General features: G+C 31.5%; 2 protein-coding genes across 2 annotated transcripts; both read right to left on the bottom strand.

Annotated features, from left to right (window-relative positions):
- Positions 1-13,129: 13,129 nt before the first annotated feature.
- Positions 13,130-13,606, bottom strand: LOC124943737 (agamous-like MADS-box protein AGL62). Its single transcript, XM_047484211.1, has one exon. It carries the CDS (start codon positions 13,604-13,606, stop codon positions 13,130-13,132), a length of 477 nt encoding a protein of 158 aa, XP_047340167.1.
- Positions 13,607-16,310: 2,704 nt separating this feature from the next.
- Positions 16,311-16,676, bottom strand: LOC124943736 (agamous-like MADS-box protein AGL28). Its single transcript, XM_047484210.1, has one exon. The coding sequence runs from the start codon at positions 16,674-16,676 to the stop codon at positions 16,311-16,313; it is 366 nt and encodes a 121-aa protein (XP_047340166.1).
- Positions 16,677-21,136: the final 4,460 nt, after the last annotated feature.

The following is a 21,136-nucleotide window of genomic DNA, read 5'->3' as shown; positions in this document are numbered from 1 at the left end:
TTTTCAGCGAAAAATGATTAGATAAGCTTATTCACCCAAAATTATTTGAAAAATTGTTAACTCTATTCCCCAATAAAATGTGTTATTGGGTTGAGGCCCAACTCCATTCTTAAACCAATTAATTTTAAGATGGCCCATTTTGTGTAACCTCAATTTATTGAAACTCAATCATGAGGCCTAATTCATCAATCTAAAAATGGAATAACCTTAGATAATAAATACATAAGAATCGAATTAAACCCAATTTTAATGTGCAATTAAAGAAGTAATTATTTATAAATGACTCAATTACTATTTGGGGCTCGAATATCAAATATTTTGACATTTGAGGCTTTTCACAAACAAATGTTTAGTTCGTCTATTTTAAATGACGTGTAATTACTTTGAAAATAATACTCCGCTATCTTTGTCGTACTCCTCATCATTAACTTCTCATTCGATCAAAACTTTCTCTCGATCTTTATGCTTTTAGTTTTTTTCATATGCGCAACCTGTAGTATTCGAAATCGGTTTTTCTAGATGCGCAACCGGTAGTATTTGAAATCGTTTTTTCCAGATGCGCAGCCGGTAGTATTCGAAATCGGTTTTTTCCAGATGCACAACCGGTAGTATTCGAAATTGGTTTTTCTAGATGCGCAATCGGTAGTATTCAAAATCAGTTTTTCCGAATGCGTAACCGATATTTTACCAAGTCATTTTTTATGGATGTTTAACCGGTATCTTATCAAGTCAGTTTTTCTGGATGCGTAACTGGTATTTTTCCAAGTCGGTCTTCCACCAAATTTGTAACCAGTATTATACAAATTCAGCATTTTATAAATCGGTAAAAGTGCGTTCGGCTTTATTAATCATGTCTCTAAGTACAAACATATTTCCGACAGCTGCAGACATTTAGTTTTATGCTACATCAGTATTTTATTTCCATTTCAGTGCAAGTTTGAGGAAGATTTATTAGTAGAAGCTGTCTGCCAACACAGTCCAGACTGTCAAAAGAACCAAAAGACAAATTATCTATGCTGATCCATGCTGCTCGCTCATAGGAAATCATAACCCAATTAATGACTTCTTGACTTATTATGATTAAAGTATAGACAAAATCAAATGATATTTCATCTGATATACTTTTCTAGACCTCAACCAATCAAGAAAAAGAAAGATGTCCATTTAAAAATGGAATACCAATGTAAAAGAAGGGTGGCCGTTCGTGCTTGGATGTGAAGGAGAAAAGAAAATGAAAAATTGAACTTTGTTTTTTTATAAATTTGTCACTTCTATGAACTTTGTTTACATATAAAAAGTATTTACATGAATTTAAAATCTTCAATTAACTTAGTAAGGATAAGTACGACTACAAAATCGATCTTTTGAAAAATCTCGACACGATAGTTTATACCCTAATGCCTATATTCATTTCGAATATCGAGAATGAGACGGGACCAAATTGGGATATAATCTAGATTTCATTTTTAATTTGTCGATATTTTGCTAATTAAGTCCCGTAGCTTACTTTTATAGTCTTGGATTGTGATGTACTTGCGAGAACGTGGAGAAAAGTTTGAAGTACGGAGCAGAATTGGAATATCAACCGGAATTAGAATTTACTGTTTACTGAAATCATTAAAAACGAAAACATGGAAATTAGATAATTCATTTACGTTTTTGTTTGTATTCAGAATGATACGACTTCAAAATCATTTTAGGTCTGTCTTGAATAATCTCTTAAACTCGTGATTTTTTTCGTTCTTGGGAAGTTTAATTGAAATGACGCTAAGTCGTTTCCCCCCCAAAAAAAGTAATGTAGCTTAATAAAATGTGGCGATTAAACGACAAGAAATCCAAAATAAAAAACACTTATAAACTCATTTACAACAAAAAAAAAATATGATTAAGTGCTAGCAACATGCCAACTTGCCACGATTTAAAGATATAAAATTTGACAAATTTTCTATCCTTAACATTCCCATTGAACATCTATAATATTTACCACTTTTCGATTGTGTTTGATAAGAGACGTCACGCTTGTTAATCTGTTAAATAAACTAATCACTTTTGTTAATCTATTAAATAAACTAATCTTGTTTGCATAAACCAACCACATCTCATCAGTTGTTAAAATTAACTAATAGGTGAAAATTTTCACAACCAAAAAAACTGAATTTTGATTCAATTCATTTTTAATTGCTTCAGTCACAAATTTTCAACTAATTATCTTCAATTATTTAAATAATTCAAGATCTCATACTCGACAAGATGAGTAATGCAATTTTTGTATACCTTAGATTTCAACCATATATCCATTTATTATTTGTACCTTAATATATGTACATTTGTGTTTATCATATTTGTATAACAAAAATTAAACCATCAATTGGTTTAAATTGGAGTCTGATACATTAATAATGGAAGAATTAAGTAGTACTGACAATTTCTTACAGACATACATAAAAATTAGGTTAAGGTGAGGTGGAAATCTGTAAACCCATTTAATATAATTAATAAACATGTTAAAATTCGGGTCAACCTGGAATGGCCGAAAATAGACTTTACAATTTTTTTTATTTGTCATTTCTTACTCACTCACTTACTTATTATTCTTTTGTGTTGATTTCATTTTAAAAAAGAGATGTGATATTAATTAAATTGAGTTGAGTTCGATCAATTCGGTCAGGTTCAGATCAATTACAATAAACATGTTGTTGGTTTATGTTAGAGATTTTGACTTGAGTTACTAAACTTGTGAGGTTCAAATTAGTATTGCTCAACCCGCTAATCTGTCGACTCGAACCCGACCCGAATTGTCACCCTAGAATTTACCCGAGTTACAAATTTAAGTGATTTAAAGAAGGTGTAGTGCGTGGAAAGTGTTGAAAATTAAAAATAAAAATAAAGAGAAACTAATAATTTTTTTTTATAAATGTGATTAATTATTTAGAAGTTAAAGAAAGATGGTCCTTCTAAATAGTTAAAATTAGGATATTTTCAAATATGAAACAATTCAAATTCGAACTCAGTTAAGTGAAAATGAACAAAAAAAAAAAAAAAAAAAAAAATATCACTTATCCCTATACAAATGTTTTATAAATAGTTATCCAAATAATTTCAAATTAATTATTTTAATAAGTTACATGAAATAGGGTTATTTAAATTAAGTAAATGCACCGAGGAGATTAATATATATATATATATATGAGCAACTTGCCACAGTTTTCCAATATTGTTTGAGATAAAAAAAGAACGAAGCAACTAGGCAAGATGTCATCTTCTTCCTCCAACAATAGAAATCCAAAAGTGGTAACCCTAAGGAGCTCCGATGGCATCGAGTTTATTATTTTGGAGCGTGTGGCCTTAATGATGCATATGATAAAGTTGGTTATCCAACACCCAATAATCATACCTCCGGCTGTGATTCCTCTTAAAAAAATTGATGGTAAGAATCTCGCTATGGTTATAGAGTACTGCGATTGGCATTCTCGACCCGACCCCGTGGAGGAGCATTCCGATAGTTCAGAACCGTTAATCTTGAGGAATATGAAGATAAAGAGTCTTCATTTGAAAATATCAAAGATCCACAAGTTGAAGAAACTCGAGTTCGAATTATTCAAGAACCTTGACATAAAAGAAACGCTAGCTTTAGTATACGCAGCAGATGATCTTGGGGTGAGTGGACTCTCAGATTCGGTTGCATTATACTTGTTAGAAGATCAAAAGTTTTCTATATGATTTTCTCATTGTTCTTTTCCTTGTTCATACATATTTTCTTTAGGTGAAGTTGAGTAGTACTTTCAAATTGAATGTTGTTTTTTTTATTCATCTTCTTATCTGCATCTTCTTTTCTTGATTTTCTTGAAGTATAATCAACATTTTAGTTATTAGCAAGGATGAATTAGAGGTTGATCTTGATATCTTGAAATGGTTGGGAAGATCTTGACATTTAATTTTTGAATTTGATTTCACTTTGCACGTAATACAAATATTTTGTTCTTTATACGAAATTGTTAAAAAATATCATTTGGATTAAAAACAAATGGAAATTATGATTTTTTTCAGTATCCCTCGTCTTTTCTAAATTGTAGTTTTCTAAACCCAATTTTTATTTTCGAAATATTCCAATCAGCAAATTCTTATATGAAATATTTAAAATCGATGAACATAAATCCAAAATATGGTTTATTCAAATATGGTTTTTCTAGAATAATCCCTTAAACTCGTCTTTTTTTTTTTTCCGTTTTTGAGAATTTTTAATGAAATGACGCTAATTAATTTTCCAAAAAAAATAAAATAAAATTCGGGTAGTTCTTAGAAAACAATTGGATTCTTTTCCATCAAGATTGTAAGTCACAAGTCCTCTTCAATTTTGTCCTATACCAAATTTTAAATCTTTTAACAACGAAATAGACTAGGAAGGCTGCATATTCTAAGAGAAGGGTGACAGTTCATGCATGTATTTGACGAAAAATGGAAAAAAAAGAAAGTTATTTCAATTGTTCATACATGTTTATTTTGATAAATATGACCCTTTATCAGATTTGTATACACAAACAAAACAATATATATATATATATATATATATATATATATATATATATAAACTTTATTTAGTATATTAGTAAATATATATTTTTAATTCACCTTACCACTAGAGTTAGAGAAATAGGTCGAAAACAATAAATGCTACCTCATACACTCTTCAAATGCTAGACAATTGTTCACTCTTTATTGTTCATCATATAAATTATTAGTTCTAGTAATTTATTTATTTCTCTTAATTTATTGCTCTCTGTTTTCTCTACAAATATTGTGTTTAATTTATTTGTTGGGTCCAACATTGTTTATCTTCATACTCAATCACGGACTATTGATTTATTGCTCTTTGTTTTCTCTTTGTTTTCTCTACAAGTATTGTGTTTGGTTTATTCGCTGGGTCCAACATTGTTTATCTTCATACTCAAACACCAACTATTAACGTTTCATTATTTTCTCGAAATTCACTAACACTAGACAGAACATACTCTTAGACGAGACTATATAAATAGTCATCTGTCCAATCCTAAGACACATTATGTTAGAATCTTTAATTTAGATCTTTAATCCTTAAGTCTATAATCTTTAATACTCTATGTCGATAAATTGAGATAAGCTGTAATTGCGAAAACGTACCTTAATCTGGAATGAAGAACGATTCATTAAGCCATTCTTCGTTATTCTCCTCTTCTTGATCTTATCTTGATCTTGTATCTTCTTGTTCTTGATCTGAACCTGAATCGGAATATATGATGTGGGTGGGGTTTAAGTCTTCTAACCCTATATCGATAGCCTTCTTGAGTGTTCTTGAGAGATGAACATAAACCTTATTGTTTGATGAGAGAAACACAATAAGTAGGCTATCTATATGGGTTGGGGACCTAGTTCTAATATACCCATTTATTATTCGGCCCATCAACAAAATAATAAATGATATTTCTGCTTCTACATAAATATGTCTCCATATTTATTATAAATGTCTAAATAAGCCCATAACATTTATACTTTAATAGATCACTTTATTTGGGTTTTAATCTTTATTATGATAACAACTAATATACAATTATTAAATAATATATGTACCTAAATATTGGAAATAATTCCAACACATTAAACATTTAGGTTCTATACTTTAGTCGTTTTTTAATACAAGATAATCTACCTAATAATCGTCATTCACCTCCAATCATCCATCATGAAAGACATAATGAATTAGAAAGGTTTTTTATTTGTTTGTTTCTTTTTATTTTTATTTTTTATATTTTTTTTTCTTATTTTATCTGTTTTGTAGTTTGTGTTTTAGAACCAAAAAAATTAGGATATTAGTGTAGTTTTTTCTTGCAAAATAATAACTAATTAAAAATATTATCATTTTTTTAAAATACAAAATATTTTTAGATAGAAGATGCAGACAATCTTGTAAGAATGTGTTAATATGCAAGAAGATTATAGAAATCACTTTAGATGGATATTAATATGGAAAAGGAGTAATTGTGCTTTTGCAAAAGATTTTATTCATTAATTTATTTTTGTTTACACTCAATTGGAATTACATTCAGTCATTCATTATTATTTAAAATTAAGGATATTTATTGATTTAATTCCTATTCATATGAATGTTTAAATAAATGAAATCACAATTTAACCATTGTATTTTACTTTGTTAATGTAAATCACGATCATAGTGTTGGAAAAATCGAATAATAGCACCTGTTTAGCAATTCAGAAATAAACAAGCTACAACAAGGCCTAATAATTCTTTTTCCCTTTTGTGTAATCAAATAGGCAGCCAAAACAATTGAGCATCAAACAATCAAAAAACAGAGAGCAGGACACCAAGATTTTACGTGGAAAACCCAAATTAGGTAAAAACCACGGGACACTTCGGCCACTTAAATCATCCACTATATCAAATGGGTATACAATGTAGTTCAATACAAGCCTAGAGGTAATCTAACAAAAGTTATCTATTGACCTCATCCTAACTTGTCATTCACATACATTATTATCATCATTAAAGATGGCTAACCAAATGGAGAAGCGATAAATGAAATCAGAAGAAGAACCTGCTACTTCAATGGAGGAATTGCTGCTTCAATGGAGGAAGAACTGCTTCAATGGAGGAAGAACTGTTGGAAGAGAGAGAGAGAAAACCAATCTAAAAACTGCTGTGTTTTTTTTTCCTTAATTAAATATGCCCTAATGGGCTTTATTAATTTGTTAGGCCTAGCTGCCAAATGAGCTGACCCAACAAATCTCCCCCGTCAGCGCAACTTCGCGGTCTCCAATAAACCCGCTCTCTCCCGACAATCTTCAAACTTGTCCTTAGGCAAGGATTTCGTAAACATATCGGCACCATTCTCACTTGTATGAATCTTCTCCAAGTTCAGCTCTTTTGCCTCAAGCACATCACGTATCCAATGATATCTCACGTCGATGTGTTTGGATCTCGAATGAAAAACTGAATTCTTTGAGAGATGAATGGCACTTTGACTGTCGCAAAACAATGTAAACTTCTCTTGCTTTTGACCCAACTCTTGTAGGAACTTCTTCATCCATAACACCTCTTTACATGCCTCAGTAGCTGCAATATACTCAGCTTCTGTAGTAGACAAAACAACACACTTTTGTAACCTTGACTGCCACGAAACAGCACCGCCTGCAAAGGTAACAAAAAAACCTGATACAGATTTTCTTGAATCAACATCACTCGCCATATCAGAATCTGTAAAACCTTCCAAAATAGGAGTATCACTTCCGAAGCATAAACGTGCTTTCGAAGAGCCTCGAAGATATCTGAGAATCCACTTAACAGCCAACCAATGTTCTTCTCCTGGGTTGGAGAGATACCGACTAACAACACCAACTGCGTGTGCTATGTCCGGTCTTGTACATACCATGACATACATAAGACTACCAACTGCAGAGGCATAAGGTACATTCTTCATTTCATCTTTATCTTTCTCACTTGTAGGACATTGTTTAGACCTTAACTTGAAATGACCTGCAAGTGGAACTGAAACCGGTTTTCCATTTTTCATTGCAAACCTCTCAAGTACCTTCTCAATGTACTTCTCCTGTGATAGCCAAAGTGTTCTGTTCTTTCTGTCTCTTGTGATTTCCATGCCTAGGATCTGTTTCACTAAACCCAAATCCTTCATCGCAAAAGACTTGTTCAACTCCCTTTTGAGCTTCATAATTTTCGCAATATCTTGCCCAACAATCAGCATATCATCAACATAGAGCAGAAGAATAACATAATCATCAACACCGTATCTTTTGATGAAAACACAATGATCAGAAGTAGTCTTACTGTACCCATTTGCTTCCATGAAGGAGTCAAATTTCCTGTACCATTGTCTAGGCGCTTGCTTGAGCCCATACAAGCTTTTCCTCAACCTGCAGACAAGATCTTCTTTACCTTTAACTTTGAAACCCTCAGGTTGTTTCATATAGATCTCTTCCTCCAAGTCACCATAGAGAAATGCAGTCTTCACATCCAGTTGTTCAATTTCCAAATCTTGACTAGCAGCCAATGCACAACTCTGATGGATGACCTCTTCACAACTGGTAAGAAGATCTCTTCAAAATCAATCCCCTTTTTCTGTCCAAAGCCCTTCACAACCAGTCTTGCTTTGTATCGAGATTGTAAGCTATTCTTTTGATGCTTTAACTTGAATACCCACTTATTCTTCAAAGTTTTCTTTCCTTTCGGAAGTTTCACCAAGTCATAAGTCTCGTTCTCTTGCAAGAAATTTATCTCTTCTTGCATTGTCACCGACCACTTGTTCTTGTTTTCATGAGACAATGCTTCTTGATAGGTTTCTGGTTCTCCCCCGTCAGTCAACATCACATACTCATTGGGAGGATACCTACTAGAAGGTTGTCGCTGCCTACTAGATCTTCTAATATGCTGATCATTAGGTGGCTCTAGAGAACTATCATCATCTTGTTCAGTTTATTCTGTTGGCTCAGCATCAACTAGAGGAGTCTCATCAACCTCAACTTGGGCATTTTCCACATCATTGGGATGTGATTGTGGTGTTCGAATCCTACCATTATCAGGCAATTCCTTCTCCGTAGACTTCAACTTTTCTTTTTTCTCAAAGTCTTCAATGGTCTGATCTTCAAAAAATATCACATCTCTGCTTCTAATGAGTTTCTTGTTAACCGGATCCCAACATCGGTACCCAAATTCTCCGTGACCATACCCAATAAAGATACACTGTCTCGTCTTGCTATCAAGCTTAGCTCTCTCATCTCGAGGAACATGAACAAACACTTTACAACCAAAAACCCTCAAGTGATCATAAGAGACGTCTTTACCTCTCCAAACTCTTTCTGGAATGTCGCCATCTAAAGGAGTTGAGGGTGAAAGGTTTATCAGATCAACCGATGTCTTCATTGCCTCTCCCCAAAAGGATTTTGGCAACTTAGCATGAGACAACATACACAAAATTCTCTCATTGATAGACCTGTTCATCCTCTCTGTAACTCCATTCTGTTGAGGTGTTTTTTGCACAGTCTTCAAAAGCTTGATCCCATGACTTTTACAGTATTCCACAAATGGTCCTCTGTATTCGCCACCATTGTCCGAACGAACACATTTCAACTTCTTCCCAGTTTCTCTCTCCACTTCAGCATGAAACAACTTGAAGTAATCCAATGCTTGATCCTTAGTCTTCAAGCAATATGCCCACACCTTCCTTGAGCAATCATCGATAAAAGTGATGTAATAATGAGCACCACCTAAAGTCAAGGAATCCATAGAACATATGTCTGTGTGAACCAGCTTCCTAGATGGAGAGAAACTTTTGAAGGAAACTCTATGTTGCTTACCAACTAAGCAATCTGTGCATGTCTTCAAATCTGTGGACTTTAAGCCCTGGAGATCGATTGTCTTGGAGAGAACTTGCATGACATTCTAACTTAAGTGACCAAGTCTCTTATGCCAAAGCTGTGCTGAACAATCATTAACTGCATTTGCTTCTCCCCCGTAAGACTTAGTCTCTGTCACATAAAGAGAACCGACCTTCTTTCCTTTAGCTATCACCAAAGACCCCTTAGTGAGTTTCCATTTTCCTTCACCAAAGTAACTATGATAGCCCTCATCATCAAGAATACCAGTAGAGATCAAATTCATCCGAATATCAGGAACATGTCGAACATTCTTCAAAAGTAGCTTGCACGAAGTGTTAGTATCCAAACAGACATCTCCTTTTCCAACAATCTTACACGTAACATGGTTTCCCAACGTCACTGAACCAAACTGTCCACTAGTGTAAGAAGAAAATATATCACAACGATTGGTGACATGATAAGAAGCACCTGAGTCTACCACCCATTGTGTATCTTGAGAAACAAGGTTGATACTATCATTGTCGTAAATAATATCGATGTCGTTACCACCCACATCTGCAACCTTACTACTTCCATCTTGCTTATTCTCATTTTGTTCCCGCTTCAAAGATCTGCACTGATACTTCTTGTGTCCTGGCTTGCCACAATGATAACATGTAATCTCTTTTCTCGAGCTGGATGTTCCCCGTGACCTGTCTGAACTGCCACTGTGATTCTTTGGAGTTTTACTTTTACTTCTACCCCTTTTCTCAGTCACGAACACCTGACTTGGAGTCGAAAAGCCCTGTTCTTTTCTTCTAGCCTCTTCATTCAGCACGCTCTCTTTCATCATTTTCAAAGTGAGCTTACCTTGTGGAACAGAATTGGTAATTGAAACCACAAGTGTTTCCCAACTATCAGGCAGAGAATTAATCAAACACATAGCATGAAGCTCATCATCAAATTTCATTCCTATCGCAGCCAACTCATTTAGAATCCCCTGAAAAGCATTTAGATGCTCAGACATAGAAGACCCATCTTGATATTTCAACGAGCAAAGCTTCCTAAATAGAAATGCTCTGTTTTGAGTGTTGTTCTTCTCATACAGTTCACTCAAAATAGTCCACACCTTATAAGCATTAACTTCAGTAGCCACATGCTGATACACACTGTTGTCAACCCATTGCCTGATTTTACCAACTGCCTTTCTGTTCAGCTTCTTCCAATCTGCATCTGTCATAGCCTCTGGTTTGCCTTTATCACCCAAAATAGTGTCTTCATAATCATAATTACACAATAAGTCCTCCATCCGTGACTTCCAGATTGTGTAATTGGTAGCTGTGAGTTTGATCATCGTTCCATTACTGCTCAACGATTCTTCCATTTGAATTATACAAGAATCACCACCAAACGAACTCAGCTCTGATACCACTTGTTGGAGAAATCTAATAATAGCACCTGTTTAGCAATTCAGAAATAAACAAGCTACAACAAGGCCTAACAATTCTTTTTCCCTTTTGTGTAATCAAATAGGCAGCCAAAACAATTAAGAATCAAACAATAAAAAATCAGAGAGCAGGACACCAAGATTTTACGTGGAAAACCCAAATTAGGTAAAAACCACGGGACACTTCGGCCACTTAAATCATCCACTATATCAAATGGGTATACAATGTAGTTCAATACAAGCCTAGAGGTAATCTAACAAAAGTTATCAATTGACCTCATCCTAACTTGTCATTCACATACATTATCATCATCATTAAAGATGGCTAACCAAATGGAGAAGAGATAAAGGAAATCAGAAGAAGAACCTGCTGCTTCAATGGAGGAATTGATGCTTCAATAGAGGAAGAACTGCTTCAATGGAGGAAAAACTGCTGGAAGAGAGAGAGAGAAAACCAATCTAAAAACTGTTGTGTTTTTTTTTCCTTAATTAAATATGCCCTAATGGGCTTTATTAATTTGTTAGGCCCAGCTGCCAAATGAGCTGACCCAACAAATAGTTAAAATGACAAGTTTTTTAACACTATTAATTTCGACAAGAAACTGACGACCCATCAGTTATAAATGAAAAACAATCCAACCACAAATGTTCAAACCCTATATTATAAAAAAATTGTTCAAATCGAATTCCAAATGATAATTGAATCATATCTAATTAATCAAACTATATAGTCTCACTATCCTCTTATAATATAATTAAAGAAGGATGATTAGACCATCTATTTTTATAATAAGAATGGTATTTATTGAGTTTTCACTTTGAACATAGAATTTTTCTATTGCAAAAATATTATATACTATACAAAATCAGTGTCGGACCTAAGATTTCGAGGCCTGAGGCGAGCACAAAACTTGGTGCCCTCAAAGCTTAATATCCATACATATATTTTTTTTATCGATTTAAATATAATAGTATTTGTAACATAAATTCTAGAAATAAAATATCATCAAAATAATATGTCATAAGTAAATACTAAAAAAACAAAGAAGATCCAAACAAAATATAAAATTCATGTTCCAAACTAGTACATAGTCACTTGAATATTACTCGTCTCGCATTTTTTGAAGCAAAAGTATTGATCATGTTTGCATAATCAACTTTCTCAATAATTTTTTTCTCGATAGATAACATAGCTAACTCATTTAGTCTTTCTTGGGACATAGTTGATCGAAGATAAGTTTTAATCAAGTTCAATTTGGAAAAACTGTTTTCCGCAGATGCAACAGTAATTGGTATAGTCAGCAAAACTAGATATGCGATATAAGAATTTGGATAACAACCATCCATTGTTTTCAAATAATTCAGCACATCAATCGCTCTTTTTTGCTTCTCCGGGTAATGAATGTCTTAACAACTTTAGTTCTAGAAATAAATATGATCCATCAACATCGGAGTTCTAGAAATAGTTCTATGATTAACCACAATGTTGCACTTCCGCTATGCAATAATACAAGATACAGATTGTGAATTCACCATTCCATCAGATAAGTCCTAAACAACTAAAAATAATAAAGTAAATCGAACCAAAATCTCACCAAAAAATCAGAGGAAGAAGGGTAGTGGCGCAGTGCCGAGAAACAAGGCTGGAACCAGCAAAAAAGACCCAAGAGCTTGGGGAAAGAGACGACTGAGTTTTCTACTCCGATTTCGGCAAGCAGGAGGATCGACGACGGGCTTGGGGTTTGGGGGAAGTGTTTCCTTTTCTTTTTCCAGAATGCTTGTTCTTACTTTTTTTTTTCTTTTTCCTTGATTTTGTTGACAAACTGGAATCGTGCGATTCTTTTCTCCAAATAAAATAGTATTTTTTTTATTTTTTTTATACAAATTAAGTTAGGGCTTATCATTGATAGGTTATGAATTATTATTTATGGGCTTTTTAAAAATAAGCCCATGAACATATCATTATAATTTTTTTTTGAAAGTTTTGGTGCTCCAAAAATATTTGGGCCTGAGACAATTTCCTGACTTATTACACAGCAGGTCCGGACCTATACAAAATAAGTGTGAATTTCTAATAATAACTTGATATATTATTTGAATCCAAAATAAAATATAAATATCAACAAATCATCAAGAAAACTACTTATATAAAATAGACGGGGCATAAAAAGTAAAAGACTAATAACCAAATTTTAGAACATTAGAAAAAAAGAAAAAAAAAAGAACCAATTCTAGAACCACTAGGCTCTTAGACTAATAAAATGAAACAAAGTCCTAACCAACATATTTTAATAACTAATTTCTTTCTCAATAATCATGAAATCATTCGACCAACATCTTCATTTTTTTCCGCTCTTCAAAAAACATTTTTAGCTCTTCCATCTTATCCTTCCTCAAATGTAACTCACTTAAGCTCATCTCCTCAATGGATTGCTCCCACCATCTTTTCTTAGCATGGTTAGTCATATCTAATGACAATATTTGTTCTCGTTTTTGTTCAAGTTTGAACATATCTTCAACCTCAACTATTCGAGCTTCAATCTCTCGAACACGAAAATTGTTTTGTGCCTCTAAGAATTCATGGGATATTGGGTCAAGTGTTTTCAAGGGATCAAGGCCCATGAATTGATCCAATATGGAATTTACAATAGGGTGGCCATAAGAGAAAGCTTTTCCACTTGGACTAAACATGACTACTGCTAGCTCACTTCCACACAGAGTGGAAAGCTCATCAGCTTTCTTGAAAGCGCTGAACTTTCTCTTTGAAAACGTTAGTGAACTATCGGTATTTTTAATCATCTTAATCGAAATCTTTTTCTCTATAGTGATATCTTTTTTTGATGGGATACATTTCAAAGGTTTTTAAAACATATATAAAGGGATTAATATATTATTTACTTACCAAAATCAATATATCATTAAATATATTTATTAAATTGATATATTTCTTATTTTTATCACAAATCTTTTATTGATGTAATATAAAAATAGATTTTCACAATATTGAATTAATCTTAAAAAAAGATAATACACAAAAATTGTTAGCAAGAGTTATTACATATTTGTGGCGCATCTTTTTATTGTCGATATTTTTTATTTGAATTATTTATCATCGACGATTATTTTTAAAATAAATATTTTTTGAACAAAAATAAAGACATATATATTTAGCGTAAAGCTCTATGTATGATTCTAAAAGTGTATGAAAAATAGATTATGCGAGACAAGAGGAAATACATTCAAGAAATCACTATTACAATGTAAATTACCCCTTCTAAGTAATTTATGTTATTCTTTGTTTTTTAATATAGAAAGTTGGAATTACTTCATAGTTATAACCTTCACACTTAGAGGTTTTAAAGTGTCAATAAAACCCCTAACTTTTAATTATTTAGGCACCGACTCTTCCAACGTAAGCTACCTAATGAGTTTAGTTTATATGATATTTGTTTGTGACAAGAATAAATCTTGATAAAAAAAAAAAATTAAGTCGTTCTTCATACTTATTGTTCATCTTCGTCTCTTCTTCTTATTTTGGTTTTTTTAACATTTATTCCATGATTTTTTTAAAAGTGTTTGAAGCATATTCAATTTTTAATCTCTTATTTTTGTATTATAATATATTAACCATTTATATCTCATTTTATATTATTAAAATTTAAAATATTTTTTTTATTATTTTAGGGGCCCAAAATTTAAATTTGCATTGGGCCTTGATAGGATCGGCTTAATCAATAGAGACGGGAGTCTGACTATGGATGAATGCTTATGAAAAACGGTTTGAAAGAAATTCTGTTAGAGATTTAATTCACTTTCTATTCTACGCAAACACTTGTAAACACTTGAAACAGATTCAATGCGGAATTGTTTACTTGGTTTTGAAGCACAAGAAAAAATATGAAAAGATGAAAGAAATGAAAGAACACAACAGTTTGTTTATGGATGTTCGGAGAAACTCTCCTACGTCACCCCTTCTTTCAACCACCGGAAGGATTCACTATAATATGATTCAAATAAAATACAGTTTACACACACTTAGCTCACTATTGAACATAACATTTTCTGTTCAATTACAAGATGAAGAATATCACTCAGCTAAAGGTGTTTTGATTCTAGCTCTCTCTTGATTCACACACAGTACAATCAGAAAGCAGCTTCATAATATGAATATTCAAAGGCTTGAATTCAGTAAGTAAGATAATCGAATAGTTTCTCTCTCTGTAAAATCCGATTGCTTGTTCGTTATTTGAGGCAGATTGTCCGTTGTCCTTTAGATTTGTTAAATACTAAGAAGAGACAAACGGTCGAATCTTTTAGAATGATATGTGGAACTCTTCCATTGGAAAGCCTCCATTGTACACAGCAGGTTCTGAGCACAAGGATCGTGGCCGTACATCACTGGTAGTGCGCCGAATATTCCATCAGGGATGTACCTGCAAAACAAGTAATGTGAGAAAAATTCTCTTACGTGACATTCGTTGGTTGGATGCATATAGCAGTTGTACTGAATCTTCACTAGAAAGTGGAGCAAGGGTAGGGTATAGCTATAACACGTGGGTAGGTGAATGCTAGCTTCAAGCATACTGCTTAAGCTGAGCATTAGACGTATTTCAGTTACACGAATTGTGAAAATCAGTCTAATGAAATCAAACATCCCCTTTAATTACAGAGTCTATTAGACCGCCTGGTCTAATAGAATTAGACTTACGTCTAATTACAATAACCATTAAACTACACGTCTAATTCCGATTCTACCTCAGACTTTTCTGAAGGAGTTAGACTCACGTCTAACTTTCACTTAATTAGACTACACGTCTAATTATCCAATAACCATTAGACTGCACGTCTAATTCTGGTTCTACCTCAGACTTGTCTCAAGGAGTTAGACTCACGTCTAACTTTCACTATATATTAGACTGCACGTCTAACTCCACTGAGTTAGATTGCACATCTAATTCCGCACATATTAGACTATCTGCACGTCTAATTTCGTGTACATTAGACTTGCGTCTAATTGCAACTATATTAGACTGCATGTCTAACTCCGTTGAGTTAGACTGCACGTCTGATTCCGAATATCTATTAGACCATACGTCTAATTCTATGCATTCATTAGACTACACGTCTAACCCCGTTGAGTTAGACTGTACGTCTAATTCTATGCATTCATTAGACTACACGTCTAACTCCGTTGAGTTAGATTGTACGTCTAATTCTATACATTCATTAAACTACACATCTAACTCCGTTGAGTTAGACTGTACGTCTAATTCTATGCATTCATTAGACTACACATCTAACTCCGTTGAGTTAGACTGTACGTCTAATTCTATGCATCTAATGCCAAAATCGGTCTAATGACCCTCATTAGAGCCAAGTCTTATAAAATATGATTTCAATATACCTGCATCAAAACTCATAAGTCATTTCATCATCAAAATATCAATGGTTAAATTATTTCAACACTTAGTCAAAATAATTTAACCCAACATGCCCTAAATTCTCAGGGTCGGCCCTGCTCTTGAGCGAGTGTCTTCTCAGCCTCCATTATTTGAGTTTGAATATATTGAACATGTGGAACCTTTTCAGGCTTGACGAGTTCATGGAATGTTGCATCAAACACTCTTTTGGGAACGACACCCATAAGTCGATCAAATACTGCATTTGTATTAGGATTACCAAAAGAATACGCTCTTCCACTTTCACTAAACAAGATTATTGCAATGTTCGATCCGCATAAAGTAGAAAGCTCACTTGATCTCTTTAAAATTCCAAATTTACCTTTTGAAAAAGTTACAGAACGCATATATTTATTAGGGATATGGTAAAGATGAATCCTTTGGCGAACTTTGTTTCTTTTGGACTCCATTTCTCTATTTCTATTCAGAATTTTATATCTCTCACTTTTCTTGATATGCTACATTATACATGGTTTTAAAGTATATATATATATATAGAGTAATGATAGGGAACGCGAATCTGGGACCGCGAAAGTCCGCAAAAATAGAATATTCTATTTAAACACGGAATATTCTCTCCCTCTTATTAATTAATTTATCTCTGCCTCTTCTACGAATTAATTAATTTATCTCTCTTTCTCTCTCACTAATCAATTAATTTATCTCACTAATTAATTTATTTAAACTCTAAACCCTAAACTCTAAACCCCAAACTCTAAATCCTAAACCCTAATTAATATCTCTATTAATGTTAAGGTTAGTTTAGTTGAATTATGAATTTATCAAAGAAATGAGTGAAAAAAAATTAATTTATTAATAATTAGTCACCAATTGTGTGGAGAGAAAATAATTAATAAGTCAATAAAAAAATAATAAGAAAAAAAAGAGGACATAAAGAATAAATAAAAAATATTTGATAAATAAAGGAATTAAAAAGTCATAAAAACATAAAAAAAAAAATAAAAGAGATAAATTCATAATTTAATTAAACAATGATATTAATTAAGGTTTAGAGTTTATGATTTAAGATTTAGGGTTTAGAATTTAGGGTTTATGATTTAGAGATTATGGTTTAATGAAAAAATTAATTAATTAATAAATCCAATACATTATTATTATTTTAATATATTATTAAAATATTTAATGTGAGAGTTTATTGTAAAGTGTTGAGTTGTTTTAACAGTTAAATGAGAGAAAAAATTAATGAAATAATTAATCGTGATAACAGAGATAAATTAATCGGTAGAAGTATAAAAAAAATAATTAGTAAGAGAAGAGAGAATATTCCGTGTTTAAAAAAGAATATTATATTTTCGTGCACTTTCGCGGCCCATATTCGCGTTCCCTATCATTACTCATATATATATAGAGTAATGATAGGGAACGCAAATTTGTGGCCGCGAATGTCCGCGAAAATAGAATATTCCTTTAAATACCTAATATTCTTTTTCCTTTTACTAATTATTTTTTCTACTTCTACTGATTAATTTATCATATTATCACGATTAATTATTTCACTAATTTTTTTTATATTTATTATCTCTTATTTAACTGGTAAAATAACACTTTACAACTTCTATTTATTAATTAATTTTTTTTCCACTAAACTCTAATCTCTAAATTTTAAATTTTAAATTTTAAATCCTAAATTCTAAACCTAAATTTTAAACCATAAATCATAAACATTAAATCATAAACCCTAATTAATATTTAGTTGAATTATGAATTTATCTCTTTTATTTTTTTTATATTTTTTTGACTTTTCAATTTCTTTATTTATCAAATATTTTTTATTTATTCTTTATGCCCTCTTTTTTTTTCTTTTTTTAATGACTTATTAATATTTTTTTTAGTTTTATTATTTATAAATGTTTATCTAATATTTCTATTCTCACGTTAATTATTTTCTCTTGGTGTCTTGGTGGTGACTAATTATTAATAAATTAATTTTTTTCACTCATTTCTTTGATAAATTCATAATTCAACTAAACTAACTTAATAGAGATATTAATTAGGATTTAGGATTTAGAGTTTAGGGTTTAAGGTTTACAGTTTAGCGTTTAAATAAATTAATTAGTGAGATAAATTAATTGATTATTGAGAGAGAAAAAAAGAGAAATTAATTAATTCGTACAAAAAAGAAATTAATTAATATAAATAAGGAGAGAGAATATTCCGTTTTTAAATAGAATATTCTATTTTCGGGTTTTTAAATAGAATATTCTATTTTCGGGGACATTTGCGGCCCCGCGTTCTCTATCATTACTCTCACATATATATATATATATATATATATATATATATATATATATATATATATATATATATATATATATATATATATATATATATATATATATATATATATATATATATAATCTTACTTACCAAAAACAAAATTAATCATTAAATTTATTTATTAAATTGATATTTTTCTTATATTGTCACAAAGAATTTAATGGGATCATCAAATTGCAGATGAAATTAAAATTTGTTGTTAATATTAGATTGTTAGATTGGGAAATATCATATTTAATTACGAGTAATATGGTAATATGATGGAGAAAGGTTTTTGATAAAAAAAAAGTTATTAGATATTTAGGATGGATTTGTTTATTTATTTTTATTTTTGAAAAAGTAAAACAATCATCATTGTTTCATTTAATAAAAAAAAAGACAACCAAATAGTAAAATCCTGTAAAAAACTATTACAGTACAAGTTATATTATGAGTAATCATAAGTTTTAAAAAAAATATATATATATATATATAAAAGCTCAAAATAACATACATTTACAACTCGGAAAAAAAAATATCACATCTAAAAAAATAAAAAGAAAAAAGAAAAAAACCGAAACATCACATCTTATGATAATGTTTGGCCACTATCTCAAGGCCTTCTTGTTAAAAGGTGGCCGACTAAGAACTCTTTAGGCCTCATCGACAACACGAGACCTATTGTTATAGATACGTGAATGTCCCTTCTCATTTTGGTCATACTATTGGTGTTCAAATTGTCTAAAATATCTTTTGAGGTCAAAATATCACTTATGAGTTATGATGTGCAATAAAAGAGGGAGTGGGGACTAAGGTTCTACATGGCTATCTGAAGATTGAGATTCTCTCCCAGTTATATTAATTTTCCTCTTTTCTTACTTCATTTCATTTTGTTATTGGTTAAAATATAAAATAATATATATAAAAGATATTATCATAATATATAAAATGTGATAATATCATTATTATTTTATATTATTATATTAGTTTCCTTATAATTTCAATGTAATGTCTATATAATAGACATAACCTATGTAATCGAAAATTAAATTATTTCAATAGAATCCTTTTCTTTATATTCTGACATATTATAAGAGCATTATTATCGTTCTTGAGTCAATTAAGTGATAGTTTTCCGCTACCTCCATCAATGATTATCTTAATAATGTATATTCTTTTTAGATATTTTGGTTGATGTTTTAATATTCTTCGACAATCATATTCTTTGAGTTTTGATTTTAGTTATTGTTTCAGCCAAGTAATTTTATGCCCATGGGATTTGACCTCTTCGCTGGTTTTATTTTATGCAACACACGGACATCACCGTTATTGGATGGATTTTGAGACTCACGAATAACTTCGGAGTTATTTAGTTGTTGTTTCACCCCAACATTTAATGCCCATAGGATTCGACGTCTTCACTGGTTTATCAGTCAACACAATGACATTCCCTAATTGGATGGATCTCGAGAGTTTCTAAAGCTTGAAGAATATATAATCAATATTTCACATCTGTATCGTCTTCAACCTCAAGTTGTTCAAGCATTTTCCATCTTGAGTTTGAGAAGGGTTATTAGAATATAAGATAATATATATGTAAGATATTATCACAATATTATAAATTGTAATAATATTATTAGAATATAAAATAATATATCTGTAAAATATTATCACTATATAATAAATTATAATAATAATATTATTATTTTATATTATTATATTAGTTTCCTTATAAGTTCAATGTAATTTATATATAATAGACATAACCTATGTAACCGAAAAATATATCAATTCTAATACAATCTCTTTCGAAAAAAATTGCTTGAATCAACCACTTTTGAGTATTTGTTGATACCTTCTTCTTAACCCACACCAATCCATTTCCTTGTAAACAAACATGTCAATTTTATTCTTGCCAACGTAACATGTGTAAATGTAAGAGAAAATTTCCAATTAGTCCCGGAGAATCATGGGTTTGAAGCTAATTAACATATTGATCATCCATAATATTTACATCTCCAAATAGCAAAGCTCACTCCTTCATTTCGAGAACGATGTCAATCAAGCTCTTGACTCCAACGGAGAAAATATTCTTCTAGTCGCTCTTTGATTTAGACGGCGTTCCACGTTCTCCTGAACAACCACTACTTTGGTTCATCGAAATTTTTTCTGAGTGGATCGAAAAAGGTCTGACAGAATTCTCTCCCAATTTTTAGGGGGACAAAATTATCTTTATTGATTTTTCGATCGAGACATTTTTGTTTCATTTTCCCTGCGACAACATTGTCGTCTTTCTCTACTAGCGAAGTTGCCAATATTTACTCTCCAATCGGCTCCAAACCTATTAGGGTTGTAAATGAGTCAAGTCCAGCCTAAGCTCGAGTTCGGTTTTATTCACTTTCTATTGGCTCGGCTCAAACTCGAATTCGAACGAGCTTTTAGATATGAGTTTGAACTATATTCGATAATTTATCCACAAACTTGAGCTCGACTCAAAAAACTTGAATTAAAATTAAAATTTTAAGTTCAAGCTTAAGCTTGAAATCGAAATGAAATTATAAACAAGACTTACGGATTGACAGAGATATCTTCC

The sequence above is a fragment of the Impatiens glandulifera genome, chromosome 6, assembly GCF_907164915.1.
Source record: "Impatiens glandulifera chromosome 6, dImpGla2.1, whole genome shotgun sequence".
Classification (NCBI taxonomy): Eukaryota; Viridiplantae; Streptophyta; class Magnoliopsida; order Ericales; family Balsaminaceae; genus Impatiens; species Impatiens glandulifera.
The sequence above is the reverse complement of the archived record's forward strand: the minus strand, read 5'-3'. Positions and strand labels throughout refer to the sequence as shown.

Coding starts and splice junctions, on each gene's coding strand:
- LOC124943737 (XM_047484211.1), bottom strand. CDS start 13,606: ATGATTAAAAATACCGATAGTTCACTAACGTTTTCAAAGAGAAAGTTC.
- LOC124943736 (XM_047484210.1), bottom strand. CDS start 16,676: ATGGAGTCCAAAAGAAACAAAGTTCGCCAAAGGATTCATCTTTACCAT.